Source organism: Crotalus tigris, unplaced genomic scaffold, assembly GCF_016545835.1.
Source record: "Crotalus tigris isolate CLP2741 ecotype Arizona unplaced genomic scaffold, ASM1654583v1 scf7180000018371.15429387391:27106975, whole genome shotgun sequence".
Taxonomy (NCBI): Eukaryota; Metazoa; Chordata; class Lepidosauria; order Squamata; family Viperidae; genus Crotalus; species Crotalus tigris.
The window spans coordinates 24274421-24293118 of record NW_024096970.1 but is presented as its reverse complement, the minus strand read 5'-3'; the positions used below and the strand labels follow the sequence as shown (position 1 = coordinate 24293118).

Genomic DNA, 18698 nt, shown 5'->3' with positions numbered 1-18698 from the left:
TTGCTGAAAGCAACTGTGATGGTACTAAGTAACAATAGCAAAAAAATGTTGTTAGAAATTTTACATTTTGGAAATTCAATGAACTGTCACAATGATCTTATCGAAGATCTCTTATGTCAAGCAACGAAATCTGGTTTTTTTGTGATTTTAATGCAATTATAGTATCATAATTTGAACAAGATATATAAAGGGTATGAAGAACAAAATCGTGCTTCACCAAAATTGCAACAAAGGTGATTTTATCTGTTAATTTCAGATAAATCTTCAGGAATTTCTATACATAAATTAGTACACAATCCACGCAGTGTTGTTGTTTGATTCAGCACTAGATATGTTTAAACATGATTTGAATGAGAAAGCTAATATGAAAAATTCAAGCTTAGAGGAATTTTAGATTTTCTGGGTTACCCAAAGGTTGGAAAAACACTATTCTCTTTTTCTTCCATATACCTCTTAAAAAAAATTTTTAACAAAAAAATGAAGCAAAGAAATTAGATGTTAAAATATTTTATGTTGTGCACATAGATATTTTAAACCTAGGATTTTCCAATTGATTAGGAAGAAAATATTCTTCATATTAAACTTAATTATTTTTGTTATTTTAGGTTGAATGTCTTTATTAAATTTTGTTACAGGTAGTCCCCGAGTTACAACCACATTTAAGCCCAAAATTTCTGTTGCTAAGTGAGACAGTTAAATGACTTTTGCTCCATTTTACAACCTTTCTTGCCACAGGTGTTAAGTGAATCACTGCTGTTGTTAAGTTAGTAACATGGTTAAGTGAATCCACTTTCCCCATTAACCTTGCTTGTCAGAAGATCGCAAAAGGTGATCACATGACCCCAGGACAATGCAACTGTCATAAATATGAACCAGTTGCTAAGCATCAAAATTTTGATCATGTGATTGTGGGGAATGCTGCAACAGTCGTAAGTGTGAAAAACAGTCCTAAGTCACTTTTTTCAGTACTACTGAAAATTTGAACAGTCACTAAATGAATGGCTGTAGGATTACCCGTATAAGAAAAAATAAAAATGGTGCCTATTTTTTAATTAAAAAGGTCTATCAAGTTTTAAAATTTAGAGCTTTAATTTTTGTATCTTTTTGTTAAAAGGGAAATTTATTTAAATAAGAAATGAGCGGGTATGACATTTTCTAATTTTTTTTTAAAAAGGGCCTTATGTTAAAAAATCTGAGAACCACTGGTATAGATTAAAGAGAAGCATATCTAAGCATTCAGTTAAAGCAGCAGCATAGTGGCATATGAACCTTAAGTAACAATTGATGATACCTAATAGACAGTTCAATTGCAGGATTTTTCTCTACTTCTTTCAGTTTCTCATGTTTCTCTTTCATCTTTTGTTCCAGCCCTTTCAATCTTTCTTCTTTTCTTCTGCGGATTCTGGAGTTAGATGGCATAATTAATTTTTTACTTAACATACTAATTTATTACTAAACATACATTATTTTCAGTTATTTCGTCGGAGCACATTTGCCTACTGTGGAACATCAGAAATACCAATATACTCTGCATTCTTAAATGCATTTGCACCTGCTGACATCTCTAGAAATATCACTACATACGGTAACTAAATTTTATATTAAACATATTGACTACATTATAAAATGTCTGAAATAAAGGAAAGCAAACTAACCTTAGTATTAAATGCTTTTCTAAACCAAACTGTAAATTATTATAAAGATTATTATAATTACCATAGGCTGCCCTGTCAACCTTTTGCAGAAAAATTGCTTTCTAGAGTTACAGTTTTGCTTTCTTTTGGTCATGTTTGAACTCACTTTGCTGCTGCAGCTCCTCTTTCTCTGCGATGCTGTTCTGCTTTTAATTCTCTGAATTCTTGTTTTGTTTGTCGTAATATATCAACAGAGTCTTCAATAAAGTCTCGAGTAGAAACAAGAGTGAGAAGTTTCCCACAAAGAGCATGAAGAATCCTCATTTTTTCCGCTGATGAATATATACGTAAAAAGATGTTTCATTGTCAGTTGGCCTCATTAAAAAATTAGGTTTGATATCTGAACATAGAAATGATATTTACCTCACCAAACCATATAGACAGTGTTTGTATACAAAAAAAGGAATGTATGGTACATACAGATGATTATTATATTTCATGGATTAGTCCTACCCAGACACATTATTAATAACTCCAATATACTGTTTAAATTTATCTATCCATTCATCATATGTGTGTATAAATAAAATCCCAAAAAACTCATGCAAAACACTAGACAGAAAACTGAAACTGAACGAACATTCAAAGGTACTTTTGGGAAAGGTGCCAAACTTTTAAACAAAATCAATACACCTCAAAATCCTACAAATAATTCCTTTGATCAGACATTTAAGATTTTAAGTACTGGAATAACTTCCATAAAGTTAAAACCATAATCCTGAACAATAGCTATAAAATGGCCAAATTGTCTTCATTATTCTTATAAAGCCACATATACGAGGGCAATTCGGAAATAAACCTCTGTTTGGTTATCAATGACAGACACTTGCAGATACAGAACGTTTATTATACACATTAGAAAACTACAACATTACATTACTTTTCGATATAATCACCATTCAAATTGAGGCACTTGCCATAACATCTTACTACAAGATTTGAAATTCCTTAGTAGTAGTCACTCAGCGCCAAATCTGGGCTATGGGGGGGGGGATGATCAAAAACATCTGAACGGAACTGCTTCAATAGTTCTTGGGTGCGTCTAGGGGTGTGCAGACGAGCATTATCGTGAACCAACACCATGCTGGAAGTCAGCATGCCCGACGCTTGTAATGGATAGCTTGTCTAACCCTAACGTTTCACAATAGATTTCTGAACTGATGGTCGAACCACGACCCATGAACTTCACTAGCAATACTCCTTTGGCACCTTCACATTTGGCAGGATTTTCTATGGCAGCACTTCCAGTGTGTTGCTGGTTTACGATAATGCTCGCCCGTACACTGCTAGATGCACCCAAGAACTTTTGAAGCAGTTCCGTTGGAATGTTTTTGATCACTCCCTGTAACCCAGATTTGGCGCCGAGTGACTACTTCTAAGGAATTTCAAATCTTGTAAGACGTTATGACAAGTGTCTCAATTTGAATAGCGATTATGTCAAATAATAATAAAATTGGAAGGTACCTTGGAGGTCATCTAGTCCAACCCCCTGCCCAGGCGGGAATTCCGATACCATTTCAGACAAATGGCTGTCCAGTCTATTCTTAAAAACTTCCAGTGTTGGAGCATTCACATCTTCTGGAGGCAGGTTGTTCCACTGAGTAATTGTTCTAACTGTCAGGAAATTTCTCCTTAGTTCTAAGTTGCTTCTTTCTTTGATTATTTAAGTGATTGTCCACTAGGACTCTGAGATCCCTCTCAAAGTTACTACTATTGAGCAAGGTACCACCTATACCAGGGGTAGGCAAAAGTGGCTCTTTTATGACTCGTGGACTTCAACTCCCAGAATTTCTGAGCTGGCTCAGGAATTCTGGGAGTTGAAGTCCACGAGTCATAAAAGAGCCAAGGTTGCCTACCCGACATATACTATACCTGTACATTTGGTTTTTCTTGCCTAAATGTAAAGCCTTACTTTTTTCACCATTCAATTTCATTTTGTTAGATAGCGCCCAGTGTTCAAGTCTGTCAAGATCCTCCTGTACTTAAGCCTATCTTTTGGAGTGTTGGCTATTCCTGCCAGCTTGGTGTCATCTGCAAATTTGATGAGTTCCCCATTTATCCCCTCGTCCAAATCGTTGATGAGATGATGAAGAGCACTGGACCCAGAACAGAGCCCTGGGGCACTCCACTACACACTTCCCTCCATGTAGATGCGGTTCCATTGAGGACCACATGCTGAGTACAGCCAGTCAGCCAGCTACGAATCCATCTCGTGGTGATGCTGTCTACCCCATATTTTTCTATCTTATCAAGTAGTAGGTTGTGGTCTACTTTATCAAATGCCTTATTGAAGTCCAACTAAATTATATCCACAGCATTCTTCTGGTCCACTAATGTAGTCACCTGGTCAAAGAATGCAATAAGATTTGTCTGGCATGATCTATTTTTGACAAACCCATGTTGGCTTTTTGTTTGCCTCTACATGTTCGCTGATTCGTTGCTTATCTTTTCCAGAATCTTCCCAGGTACTGAGGTCAGGCTGATAGGTCTGTAGTTTCCTGGATCCATTTCCCCCCCCCTTTTTTTTTGAAAATGGGAACTACATCAGCTCTTTTCCAGTCCTCTGGTAGTTCCCCAGTGCTCCGGAATCTTTGAAAGATATAGTTCAGTGGTTCTGAGATCACATCTGCCAGTTCCTTCAGAACCTTTGGATGTAATCCATCTGGTCCTGGTGATTTGAACTCGTCTAGGGTGGACATGTGCTCACTTACTATTTTCTTGCCTATCTTAACTTGTGTTTCTAATCTGTTTTTTATGGTACTATTTTTGATAGGTTGGACTGTTTTATCCCTTCGTGTAAAGACAGATGCAAAAAATGAGTTAGGTAGTTCTGCTTTCTCCCTGTTGCTTGTCCCCTTCTTGCCACTTTCTCCCACTAATGGACCAATCATTTCCTTAACCTTTTTCTTGTTTTTTGCATGTTGAAAGAAGCTTTTTTTGTTGTTGTTATTTTTGACTTTTGTTGCAAGCCTTAGTTCATTTTGAGCCTTAGCTTTCCTCACTTCATCTTTGCAGGCTTGGACTATTTGCTGATATTCTGCCTTAGTTATGTGCCCCTCTTTCCACTTTTTAAATACTTTTTTACATTATATGTGATGTTGTAGTTTTCTAATATGTATAATAAAAGTTATGTATCTGCGAATGTCTGTCATTGATAACCAAACAGAGGTTTATTCCCGAATTGCCCTCGTATTAACTGACTGTAAATTTCAGTATAGTATCCTTACAACCAAAAGGTTACTGAATATGATTATCCTTCAAAATATTCCTGCAAATTTGTTTAATTAAGCTTTCAGTTATTTGAGAACATTTGTCACCGAGCATAAGAAACTGGTTTGGCTCTATTACCTGATGATAAATCATATACTGAGGTACATGAGAGTTTCTTCAACAATCCAGGATTACTCAATCTTAGCTCCATGCAAGCATCATCTGTAGTATCAAATCCTCCTCGCTTCTGGTAGCGATATTTAGCATTTGCTGATGTTACATCTGCACCTGATGCTAGGATATGAAGCCTGAGAATCTCAGAAAGAGTGCAGCTATCAAGATCCAGGTTTTTCAAATTACAACCTACAGTTAACAATAAAATCAATTAGTCTATCTGACTTCTAAAAATGTTTAAGCGAATAATGTAAATTAATTTTTGAAAAATACAGCAAAAAAAAAAGAAAAAAAAAAGAAAAAAAAAAAGAAACCCACACATACCCTGATGTAATTGGGGCCATGCAGCTGCCAAAGTTGCAACTGCAGATAGTGCAGATTTTGTGGGGTCTGTATCTTCATCCAAAGCCTCTGTTAAATCTTTAAGGAAATAAAGACTTTATTCTAGTGTAAATTAACACTTCCGTATGGAGTCCAAGTAAGCAAGCAAGCAAGCCATTTTAAGCAATGCAGAAACAGCATATAAATTCAATATTCATGTAAGTTGGAATGCAACAAAGAAATGTAATATTGGCAAACAGCTGAAGAAAGTGTGCAACACTCACTAAAAGTTTCTTGCGCACAATTGGGCTGCAAGAGTACAAACACACTCATGCAAAGACTTTTAACACAAGCTATCACTCCATTCCTTAAAATTGTTACCTATTGCCAAACAAATAGAGATAAATAGGCAGCAGTCAATGCTGATCTGCCATACTGAAGAGGTCCTTTATTCCATATAATTGGCAAAACATGCTCCCAATTAAGCTACCTCTAAAGCACACCAGGCATTTTGAATTAACATGCAAGTACAATTTCTTTACATATTAAGCAATGGCAAGTGAATTTCCTCTTTTTTCTGCAAGTATTAAAACTAAATGTATTTAGTTTTGCTTCTGCAGAAAGCAAAACCTAATACATCTCCTATTTGTGATGTACTTGTTTATCTTTCCAACTGCCTACAAACAGAACTTAAATCTTCTCCACAAAATAGAATTAAGTTACCTTTGCCAAATAAAATTGAATGTAATCTTCCTTACATAATAGCTGTACAAAATGCTTTAGCAGTTTAGTTTTTATTCATGTGTAAGCAGCCTAATCAAATGTAATATATTACAGTGCAAACCACTGCAACTACTTTGCAAAATCTTTTTACAGATGAAATTATTTATATCCATTCTAACTTGAATGCCATAATCTGAGTAGATCAAATGTTTGTAAATTTAATATCTGATTTTCAGAATGAACCATTTTTCAATTTGTAACGCTGGTACATAAAGACAAGATACTCAGAAAATGAGGTCTATCTGCTTTGTCCTCTTATCATTTTTATCTTATAAAAGAATTGAGAGAGAAATGGCCAGAAAATCAGCAAACTAGTCAATACATGTAAGACAGACTTGTTCTATCTGGCCAATTATAACTATGATAATGTGGTTTGTGTAAAAAGTCCTGTTTGAATTCTTTCATGCTGAGTAATTTTTGGCCAGTACTTAGCATACCATTCTTGATTCTTGATCTTTAGATGAAGTGCCATCTAAAATTCAATTTTATGGGTGCTATTGTTTTGGTTGCCTTCACTAGGAATGGATCTCTGTTAACTCTTCAGGAAAGGCTGGTTGAGCTAGATTGGCAATGTTTCATGATGATTCGCAAAATATTGCACTGGAGAAATTTCTCCAATTATATATTTCTCTAAAAAATACTATTTTGGAGGTGGTATTATTAATGCAGATGTTACCCATTTGTTTTTTTTATATCACATCTTATAAAATTATTCATTTCTGATTTGACAATTATTATCCATAATAATGATGAAATAATAATTTATACAATATTTTAGTCCAGACAAAACAGAAAAATTCTACCATTAATTCTTCTGAAAGCAGTTTTGGAAATTTTTTACCCATAGATAATACTAATCTGCTTAGAAATTGTTCTCCTTGTGGAAAAAAAAAATACGTAGGACTTGGGAGGCTGTATTTTCTTTTGGAAAAGAGTATTAATATGAAGTATTTCTCCTCCCATTTTTATTCTTTAAAAAGCCTACAAAACTTTGAATAGTAGGGGCTTCAATTCAGCCACATAATATAGCAAAGCTATTATTACTCCTCTTTGCCTGGATCTGCACTATTAAAACAGTATACAGAAAATTTCCTAGGACAAAGAATAACAGAATTGGAAGGAGTTAAATTCCCTGCTCAATGCTGGATTCCAAATAAATGTATCTTCAGATGGCTGTCCTGCAAAATGTCCTATTTTTCAGATGACATGTCTTCTGGAGATAGCCTTTGTTTTGTCCCCAGTCTATCACAGCTATGTTAAATTGTCTTCAGTTGTTCTACTTTCAAAGTAGTGTTTTCCCCTCTTCTCTCAATACAAATCTTACCGTGTAAATTTTCTACAGTGCCTGCCTCATTGAAAATTACATAATCAAGGCCTATGATCTGACCTAACCACTAACTACTTTTGGCTGTTGTGTGCATATCCCTCCCCTCCAGTCACTGGGCATTGTCCTCCAAGGCTGTTTTGGTTTGGGTTAGAGGAGGCATATAGGCAGACCTTTCTTCCTTAACAACCAATCCTTCAGCAACTGTTCAAAAGTTGTAACAGCACTGAATGAATGACAGTCCTGACCAGTCCTTGAATTTATGGCTGTTGCAATGCCCCTATGGTCACATAATCAAAATTCTAACAGTCTATAGCAAACCTGGAAGCTCATGCAACTACTTTACTAGAAATTATTTACCTCACCAAGAAGAAGACCACATCTGCAGAAATTCAATAAAATAAGCTTCTACTGCTGACATTATTTTAAAATTAAAATAAGCAAACGCAATTTTGAATTTTGAAGAAACATACCAGTCTGAAATTCTTGAGATACAATAAATGGAATCTCTGCCCTTTTAGAAAGAGAAAAGTAAAAATACATCTGGATCATCACTGCAGCTTATATCTAAAACATTGTCTTTTCTTACCAGTTGTATAGCAAAGCAAAGTTAATTGAAAAAAAAACAAACATATTGCGTGAATGCAGATTAGTATGAAAGTTGTTCTTAAAAAGTGTAATTGATCTGACCTTTGGTCTCAGCATCTGCTATTTGATCTTTGGCAATTTCTTCTTCTTCTTCAGCCATAGCTTGAAAAATTGCAGTCAGGAAAAAAAACAATAATTCACAAAGTGGGCCTTCACTGTCATTTCCTACAAGAGCTTCTTCTAAAACTTCTGTAAATAATAAAAGAAAGTACCTTTAGTTCTTCTGCAACATCCAAATATAAAAGCTTAAAAGATGCAGTTAGATCTGAACCTTAGCTTGAGAAATCTTCCTATTTTATTCTCTAACATGCAATTTTAGATGCGCAGAATCCAACTGGTTAAAGTGTTCAGGTGATTCTCATATTGAACTGAAAAGGGGCATTTAGGCAAATGAAAGAGAACATACAAACGTCAAGATCTTGCTAGACTGTTGATAAGTAACATTCATATAATAAAGGATGGATTGAATAAAATACTGGGGAAAAAATAACTGGATGTCCCAAACTGGTCCAGAGCTATTCTCCCTATTCACTTCAAATTAATCTACTAAAATGGGGAAAAATCTGTTTCTAATTAGGTGATATGCTCCTTGCATATTTCTTTTTAGCAAAGAAAGAGAAAGTTGTTAAGAGTCATTGTTTCTAAATCCTTTTTTCTAGGTAGGTCCTTAAATGTGATCTTTCTGGTGAACTATGAAGTGGTCTTCATCTTCCTGGGGGATGATGCAAGAGCAGCATAAAAAATCAGGGACAGGTTGTGTTTCAGGCCTCCACTTCTATTAAGGGAAGGAATTTCCACTTCACTCTTCTCTCAAACCAAACTGAACAATCATTCTTAATGGCTCTCTGGCTGCTCATTAATGAGTCTATTCAGATTAGATAAGAAATCAAACTACTCTGAAGGACATATATGGGGTTCCCCCTAATTAACTTTGCTCAGACTAAAGAAGTGACTTGGATAAGCAACAAAATGTTTGAAACAAACAAACAAAAAAGACCATGACTCAACTTCCAGACAACTCTACATCTCTACTAAAGATTCTTCATCAACATATCAAATGGCATTTTTGGGGGCACTATATATTCTGCTCAGAGGAATACTTTTACATATAATCTGATGTACACTGAAGAAATATATTTTTCAAACTGATAGCTAATTCACATATGGGAGTTTGCTTTAAATGTACAGTAAGTAAAACTTTGAGATTTTATAATGTGTTTATAATAGGCTAGATATCAGAAACATAGTATATACCTTAATTCAGAACAAAATCCAAGAAAAAAAAACTTGCCTAAAGTCACCCCATCAGGAAATTCATCTTGAAGATCAAATAGTTCCCCAAATGCATGGAGGAACTCCAAAACCATTACAGCATCACCAAAAATCTCAGGAGGTAGTCTGGTTTTTACTGGAGTTGGAACTGGAAGTTCCTGTGATACAAATGAAATGTCAGCTTTTTTTTTGACAATGCCAGACTGGAAGAGGACATCACAAACTGTCAAGAACACACAACTTCTTATTTATTTATTAGGCTTTTTAAATCCTACCTTCGTTGTTTTTATAAATAACTCAAGCTGGCGAATATACCCAAGACTCTTTCCTCCTCCTGTTTTCCAACAATCCTTTGTGGTGGATTAGACTGAGAATGACTGACTGGCCCAAAGTTACCCAGCTGACTTTCATGGTTAAGGTGGGTGTAAGAACTAGAAGTAATGTTTATACTACAAAAGTTAATGAAGCCTTTAGAAAAGAACTCCCATAACTGCTACAGTGGGGCAAAAAAGTATTTAGTCAGCCACCAATTGTGCAAGTTCTCCCACTTAAAAAGATGAGAGAGGCCTGTAATTGTCATCATAGGTAGACCTCAACTATGAGAGACAAAATAAGAAAACAAATCCAGACAATCACATTGTCTGATTTGGAAAGAATTTATTTGCAAATTATGGTGGAAAATAAGTATTTGGTCACCTACAAACAAACAAGATTTCTGGCTCTCACAGACCTGTAACTTCTTTAAGAGGCTCCTCCGTCCTCCACTCATTACCTGTATTAATGGCACCTGTTTGAACTTGTTATCAGTATAAAAGACACCTGTCCACAACCTCAAACAGTCACACCCCAAACTCCATTATGGTGAAGACCAAAGAGTTGTCGAAGGACACCAGAAACAAAATTGTAGACCTGCACCAGGCTGGGAAGACTGAATCTGCAATAGGCAAGAGCTTAGTATGAAGAAATCAACTGTGGGAGCAATAATTAGAAAATGGAAGACATACAAGACCACTGATAATCTCCCTCGATCTGGGGCTCCACGCAAGATCTCACCCCGTGGGGTCAACATGATCAAAAGAACGGTGAGCAAAAATCCCAGAACCACACGGGGGGGCCTAGTGAATGACCTGCAGAGAGCTGGCAACCATTAGTAGCACACTACGCCGCCAGGGACTCAGATCCTGCAGTGCCAGACGTGTCCCCCTGCTTAAGCCAGTACATGTCCGGGCCCGTCTGAAGTTTGCTAGAGAGCATTTGGATGATCCAGAAGAGGATTGGGAGAATGTCCTATGGTCAGATGAAACCAAAGTAGAACTGTTTGGTAGAAACACAACTTGTCGTGTTTGGAGGAGAGAGAATGCTGAGTTGCATCCAAAGAACACCATACCTACTGTGAAGCATGGGGGTGGCAACATCATGCTTTGGGGCTGTTTCTCTGCAAAGGGACCAGGACGACCGATCCGTGTACAGAAAAGAATGAATGGGGCCATGTATCATGAGATTTTGAGTGCAAACCTCCTTCCATCAGCAAGGGCACTGAAGATGAAACGTGGCTGGGTCTTTCAGCATGACAATGATCCCAAACACACCACCTGGGCAACGAAGGAGTGGCTTCATAAGAAGCATTTCAAGGTCCTGGAGTGGCCTAGCCGGTCTCCAGATTTCAACCCCATAGAAAACCTTTGGAGGGAGTTGAAAGTCCATGTTGCCCAGCGACAGCCCCAAAACATCACTGCTCTAGAGGAGATCTGCATGGAGGAATGGGCCAACATACCAGCAACAGGGTGTGTCAACCTTGTGAAGACTTACAGAAAACATTTGACCTCTGTCATTGCCAGCAAAGGATATATAACAAAGTATTGAGGTGAACTTTTGATATTGACCACATACTTATTTTCCACCATAATTTGCAAATAAATTCTTTCCAAATCAGACAATGTGATTATCTGGATTTGTTTTCTCATTTTGTCTCTCATAGTTGAGGTCTACCTATGATGACAATTACAGGCCTCTCTCATCTTTTTAAGTGGGAGAACTTGCACAATTGGTGGCTGACTAAATACTTTTTTGCCCCACTGTATTGTGCAGCTTCATGAGTTTCATTTTTCATGAGCGTGCAGGATGCTCATTCCTGATTTACAAAGTGGCCTAGCACCTTTTAAGCAATAGTAATGCTACCACTGATGTTGGAATTTCCTATTCACTTCCATGGGAGGGGAAAAAAAATGGCCACACTGATAAGATGAATGCCCAGCTGTAAAATAAAACATAACATATGCGTAAATGAGCAACATTTACATATTACAAACACGAAAACCAAATGCCATAATTAAGTAGGAGGCTTAGAATTAAACCTTTTATCTCTTCTTGTGTTGGACACACTAATGAATTCCAAACAAAGAAATGTTGGTGTCAGGAACTTCAGAGAATTGATACTTTACAATATGGCGCGGCATTATAACACAGATTAGAATTCAAACACAATGATAATATATTGATCTGCATCTACCGTAAGAATAACTTCAGTGGGCTCTGTTGCTAGCCTAAGTTTTGCAAAGCATGTCAAAGTCTATAGACCAGAAGTAAAAGAATCACTTTCATTTCTTATTTATCTTATTTTTATTTTATTGAAGTGGATTATAAAAGCAATATTCTAAGTTGGCTCAAAAAAATAACAATCAAGAACAAGAACTGTCTGATAGAACTCTTCACCAGTAGAGAGCACTATGACACTACGAAGTTGCTTCTTTCAGCTGTTTCAAAACAGTAAGGCCTGTCAGACAGTTTAGTAAAGTGTCAGTTTCACAACTTCATTTAAATATTTTTTCAGAGCTTCTTTTTGGAAGGAGAAATTACAACATTTTAGTAACTGATGAATAGATGTGGAGGAGACTCAGACTTCAATGGGAATTAAAGAAGAACATATAGGAGACATCAGCGCAGATGGATTGGGAAATACTAGTTGGGGAAAGTGAATATAAAGAGCAGGTGGATTATAAAAAAGAAGAGGGAAGAGAGAAAGGGCCCAAAAGCAGAAAAGTGGTAGAGATATTAAGGAAGAAAATAGGAAACTCTACAGTTTAATGCAGATAGGAAAGCAGCAAGTGGACAGAATGTACTGGGGAAAGCATAAAGGAGCAGAGACAAACACAATGATATAAAACAGCAGGCAAATAAAGTAAAAGGAAAAGTCTATCATCTACAGTTCCACTGTTGCATGTGTATACTATTCCTTATCCCTAAGAATCCTGTCTAACACTTTTCTGCACTCAGAGATATTCTTCCCTCCACACAGATAGTTTTTGCTTAAGATAGAGGCACTATGTATTGTCTTTCCTGGTCAAAAAGCATTCTGCTTGCAAGGTACCATACTGGATGTATGGAACTACATGTGATCCTTGTTTAATGACTGCTTGTTCAGCAACTGTTCAAACAAAAATGCTGAATGCCTGCTCATTAATTACTTCGACTGTAGCATTCCCCACAGTATGGGGATTGTCATTTGTGATTATCATTTGTGATTATCTTTGCCAGATTCCTACAATCAGCCAAACTGGCAGGTGGTTTCAAGTGGCTATCACATGATATCTTCACTTAACAACCACAACTGGAAATGCTGAAAATTCCATTACAAAGTGGTGTGGTCATATGATGTCATGTTTTATGACTGTTGCCTAGCAATGGAAATTCCAGTCCCAATTACTGTAATTTTCTAAGGATTATCTGTAAACAAGTTACCTCACCAATACTGTAAATACTCTTATCAAAACTTAGTGTAATTTCAACTCTCCCCTTACTTCTGCAAGGAATGAGTTCAGACCATAGATAAAAATTACTTACCCTGGTCCTTAGGAACATGGAAAAAGGAGTAACATAAAAAGGGGTTTTTTTGCCTTTGGTCCTAGCTACCACTCCTTGCTTTAATTCTGTTCACCATGGAGTAAAGAAGGAATGAAGATTTTAACAGAAAAAAAAAATTGCCCATTTCATGACTAGAATGAAGGGATGGGTGTATTTTCAAAACATTTCTGGCATCGTATATTAACATGCCAGGTCCAAGCTTACTGATTTGGCAGGTTTGTAATTAAACACATAATTAGCATCAGGGCTTTTTTTGTCATAGAACGCCCAGAACGGAATTCCGACACCTTTTTTAGATGGAACCTTGTAGGTAGGGTAGGCAAGGTGGGTTGTATGACATGTGTGAGTTCCGGCACTTTTTTTTTTTTTTTTTTACAAAAAAAGCAGTGCTTAGCATAGGCTAATACATGTTACAGAAAGTTATCAGCTTCTCATTTTATATTACCTTAAGATCATCACATTCCATGTCTTCTCTGCGCTTACTCCACTGTTTTAGGTGTTCCAGATATTTCTTTTTTTCCTCACGTAGTTTCTCTCTTTCCTTTAATTACATAGAAATTTGATCAGGAAATGGTTTCCTTACTTCACTTCATCATTTTCATTTTAATTATTAAACTCAAAATTAATATAAAAGATTAGAACAACAGTCTTTACATCTCAAATATTTAGGGTACTATTACATTTACTGCATGTTGTACTTTAAATCCTGCTGTTTTTTAATAGAGTGTTCTTTTGTTTTGATGAAGTCTCCCAGAACTTCACTACTGTATGAATAAAAGGCACATTTCTTCCAAACTAAGGAATTAAAATTAAAAACTACAAATAAAACTGTTCTTATACAAGTTTTAATTGCCACAAAGTAAATCTTGTTTCTGATCAAAGTATAGTATAAACTATTTGTTACCTAGTACATATAGAACTACAAATGTAACTAAAATTAGCAAAATTAAATTACATCAGCAGTTTAGGATATGTTATCATCTTTCAGGGAAGAATCTGCCCAAAATATTTGCTACTTAGATGTGAAGTAGCTTGCAAAAGCCTTTTACTACACAATGTCACTTATCTCAAAAAACCCATAACATTTGTCCTTTCTCCAAGGTGTCAAGTTTTAACAATTCCAATGAGAAAATACCAAATAAAGCTACAAATGTGATTGACACTGCCACTTCAAATCTAGGGTTAATAAAAATGTCATGCCTTTTCTTTTTCTATTTTCAGTCGCTCCTTCTCTTCTTTTTTCTTTAGTCTTTCTTCCTCCACAAGCTTCTTTAGTTCTTCTTTTCTTTTTTCTTTATCTTGTTTCTCTTTTCTCTTGAATTTCACAGCATTTGCTTTCTCCCTTTTTAATTTTTCTATTTCAAAATATATACTGATGAATTGGAATTAGAGCTACATTTTATAGATACATCAAGATAAAGTATTGAACAAAAGTATTTTATAATTTTTTAATCAACAAATTGGGCATTATATTAATATAATTCAAAACAAATGATAAAAGGTTTGTCACGCTTCCAATCAAGTTCTCACAAGTTCAGCAAAGGAAATTTTCTTGCAATATGAAAAAGGTTAGGTTAGGTTAAAGAATATTGGAAACTCTGTATCTTTGTCCTCCTTTATTAGTGAATATACAGTATTAAATGAGTACATTTTTTTATTAATGAGTACATTTCCAATTCTGCTTTGCAGCTCCATTATAGCATACATGGGGTCTTCCTGAGAGCGATTAGAGCAAAAGATGCTGGATGTTTGACCTAAAGTATATGCTCCCAGCAGCGATACCCAAAGCATGAAGATCAACTCACTAAAAGCAGCGGGCACCTATATTGGGCAGCAATAATATAGGAAGATGCTAGAGGCAGAACTTCACTTTAGGACAGATAATGGACCATCAAATTAAAAAAAAGGCTTTGAAACTTCCAGTTGCTGTTACTCACATGAAGGAAAAGAAAATCCCAAAATGAAAAAATAAAATTACAAAGGAACATGGAATATAAAATGCATAAACAAGGGAAACCCAACAAAATGCAAAATGAATCAACTATACAATGACATCTTAGGCATCAGCAAATTCTGATAGAATGGAATTGGACACTTTCAGTCAGAAGATCATATTATTTGCAACTCAGGGCATAAGGGACGAAGGAGGAATGGCACTGCGTTCATAGTTAGGAAGGCAATAGCAAGAGTAAAACTTGGCTACAATGTAATCAATGACTAAATATAATATCAATTAGATTTCAGGAACAACTTTTAACACAGAAGTCCCCAACCCCTGGGTCAAGGCCACCAGGCCACGGCCTGTTCAGAACTGGGCCGCAGAAGCAGAGGGCAAAAGGACACATACAGCTCCACTTGCGTGTGCAGTGGGCGGATGAGTGCATGCAGCTCCAGTTGTGCGAGCAGCAGACGTGCATGCTTGCCCACCATTCACAAGGAACTATCCCTTCTTCCCCACTCCCGGTCCACAAAGCTAGAAAGGTTGGAGACCGCTGCTTTAACATGACAATTATTCCAAACTTATGCTCCAGCCACTCAGGTAGGAAAAAGAAACTGATCAAGTTCAATATGAAATCAACTGAACACGGAAGCAAAATGTGTAGGAGATAGGAATGGCAAAGTTTGAAATATTTAAAGGAAAATGCAGTTAGACTGTATGGCCAGAATATACATAAATCAAAATGACTATGTTATTGGTAAAAGGAGGTGGAAGAAATCAGTTATAATAGCAAAAAGGTTGATTATAGAACAGATCTTAAATTTCTCCTATGCAAGTTTAAAGTTAAGTTAAAATGTAAGAAGAAAAACAGATTCCATGATATGATCCTAACCATATAATACTATTTTGAAGAAGAAAACAGGAATTATTTTGAAGTCCTGAATCTTATTCATTGGGATCCAGAGGAACTATGAAAGAAACCTAAATAATTTGTTAAGAAAGAATATAAAAAGAGATAGCCAAAGATTAAGAAAGAGAAGAAAGAAAATTGGATATCAGAACATACCATGGAAATTTTAAAAATGCCAAATCTACAAAAAAGGCGAGATCTGAATAAGAAAGTTAAAGCATTTCAGGGAGTTCTTACAAGAAACAAAAAGTAATATTGCAGTACCTGTATAGACATTAAAGATGGAAATAGACACAAAAAAACAAGAAAAGTATTTTACAAATCTTTGAATTCAGAAGGAGATTCCAATCCTGAACTGCCAAATGCTAAAGAATTGGTTGAAAGTTAAAGATGTAAAATCAATAAAAAAACTTGAAACTGAAAAAACAAAGAACAGATAGTAATTAATTAAAAGAAGATCAAGGATGGAAGGACTTTACTGAAATTCTGTGCAATAGAGATATCAACATCCAAGATACTTTCAAAGATATTCCTTGTTTATAAAAAATCTCTAGTGGGAGAAAATGAAATTAGAGAATTCCAGTTGTTACCAACAGGAATTGGAAGGTTACAGCAACGCTGGCTGTGGAATTCTGGGAGTTGAAGTCCTCATGCCTTAAAATTGTCAAGTTTGGGAAACACTGCTTTACAGGTACTCCTTGCTTAATGACCATTTGGTCAGTGAAGTTACAACAAATGTTGAACAACAGGACCTACAACTGCTCCTCAAAGTTCCAGCTGTTGCAATAATGTGGTCACACGAACAAACTTCAGGCCCACCCACAATTACAATTACTGGTTGAACTTACCGCTGGTTCTCATATGCTCTTTTTCTTTTTGGAGTTTTACCCTTTCTTTTGCTGTGTTGCTTAGATTTCTAGGACTAAGGTGTTCTTTAGCATCTTTGTCCTCCTAGGAGCAAAAACAAACTTCATAAAGTAGAAAAATATTCAAAATCTGAGTATTTCAAGCACTTTACAAGTGAAGACTTGTTCTATTTTTAATCATGAATGAAATGTTTTGCAAAGTCAAAGGGATTTTTTGAGAAATGACAACAAGATTTGGTTTACTCCCTATACCCCTTTCCATTTATTTATTTATTTTCCAGCTTTATTTTTACAAATAACTAAAGGCAGCAAATGTATCCAACATACCTTCCTCCTCCTATTTTCTTCATAGCAACAACCCTGTGAGGTGAGTTCGGCAGAGAGTGAGTGACTGGCCCAAGGTCATCCAGCTGGCTTTTCATGGCTAAGATGGGACCAGAACTCACAATCTCCCACTTTCTAACCTAGTGCCTTAACCACTAGACCAAACTGGCTATATACGTAAGTATGAATATTAATTAGTCCTCCATTTGTTCTGCCTATATCTGGGAAACCTAGGTGCAATACCTGAACTATCTATAAGCATAGCCCCTGCCTTTTCTCAGTTTCAAAAAATAAATGAAAATATTAATGCAAGTTTAAAATCATATAAAAATAGATGGCATACTTTATTAAAGAACCACAATCTGAATAATCAAATACAGTTGGATAACCAACAAATCTAAAATATCATATGGATAATATATTCTAATATGTTCTTAAAAGCTTGAAGTGCTATAAGACATTTCATATTCAATTTCTAATCACATGTGTCTCTATTAAATCTTAAAAATACTTGGTTAAGACAACTGGAATCAATAGGAGAAAGGAAAAAAAGTGTACAGATTATCAATACATTGAGAAAACACCGTAAATCATATGTAGCTTATATGTCAAATTAAAATATAAACTCTAAAATTAAATTTTTGATGTGGCACAGTTCCATGTGCAAATGTTGTCCAAAAATGATTTCTAAAGAGAATAGAATTCTGCATCAGATTTACTTTTCATATTTAAAAAAAGATATTTTAGACATTGAAGCTTAGTCCCACAATTTGGTTAGCCATTCTACCACACAGGAGATCAAAGGAGATCAAATCCATGCAGCTGTTAACATATGCCGTTCCAGTTTATTTTGAATAAAATGTATATAGTTTAGTGAAATTTAATTAAAAAAAATCTCAAAATAAAATGGGACTAGAACTTTCAAATTTTATTTTCCATTATTTTTGAACTTTGCAATGTTGCGACCACAAATGGAAGAAGGACCCAATCTGTCCATTACATTGCCAGCATATCATGGGAAAGGAATTACTCATTTTAGCAATCAAGATTAGAGCAATGTATCAGCAATAGAACATCTTGTACCAATTGCCTTTTAAGTACAAGTAAACACCAACTCAGTAAGGTATTGTACATATGAAATGCATATAAAGTTGGTGATACTGGACATTCCCTAATCTAATGCACTCCAGCCATGTTTTAATAAAGCCTCTATACTAATATCTCATGACCATCGTGCATAGTAACTGAAGCTGATAGCTGTAATCAAATATATTTTAAGGGGACCAGGTTGGAAATGGTTGGAATAGAATGAAATTTGTAGAAAAGTCAATAGATATTAGCTATGATATGTATTTATTTCATTAGTTTTGAG

At 35.6% G+C, this 18698-nt stretch overlaps 1 protein-coding gene across 2 annotated transcripts in view; it reads right to left on the bottom strand.

Annotated features, from left to right (window-relative positions):
- BAZ1A (bromodomain adjacent to zinc finger domain 1A) overlaps positions 1-18698 on the bottom strand; it is a 67107-nt gene that overhangs the window by 23316 nt on the left and 25093 nt on the right. For both annotated transcript variants that reach the window (XM_039351843.1, XM_039351842.1), the window contains exons 8-16: positions 16985-17087; positions 14488-14642; positions 13733-13828; positions 9446-9584; positions 8197-8343; positions 5403-5498; positions 5043-5267; positions 1801-1966; positions 1292-1402 (exon numbers count right to left, since the gene is read on the bottom strand). In XM_039351843.1, the coding sequence (XP_039207777.1) occupies positions 1292-1402; positions 1801-1966; positions 5043-5267; positions 5403-5498; positions 8197-8343; positions 9446-9584; positions 13733-13828; positions 14488-14642; positions 16985-17087 (1238 nt within the window). The remainder of the gene's footprint in view (positions 1-1291; positions 1403-1800; positions 1967-5042; positions 5268-5402; positions 5499-8196; positions 8344-9445; positions 9585-13732; positions 13829-14487; positions 14643-16984; positions 17088-18698) is intronic.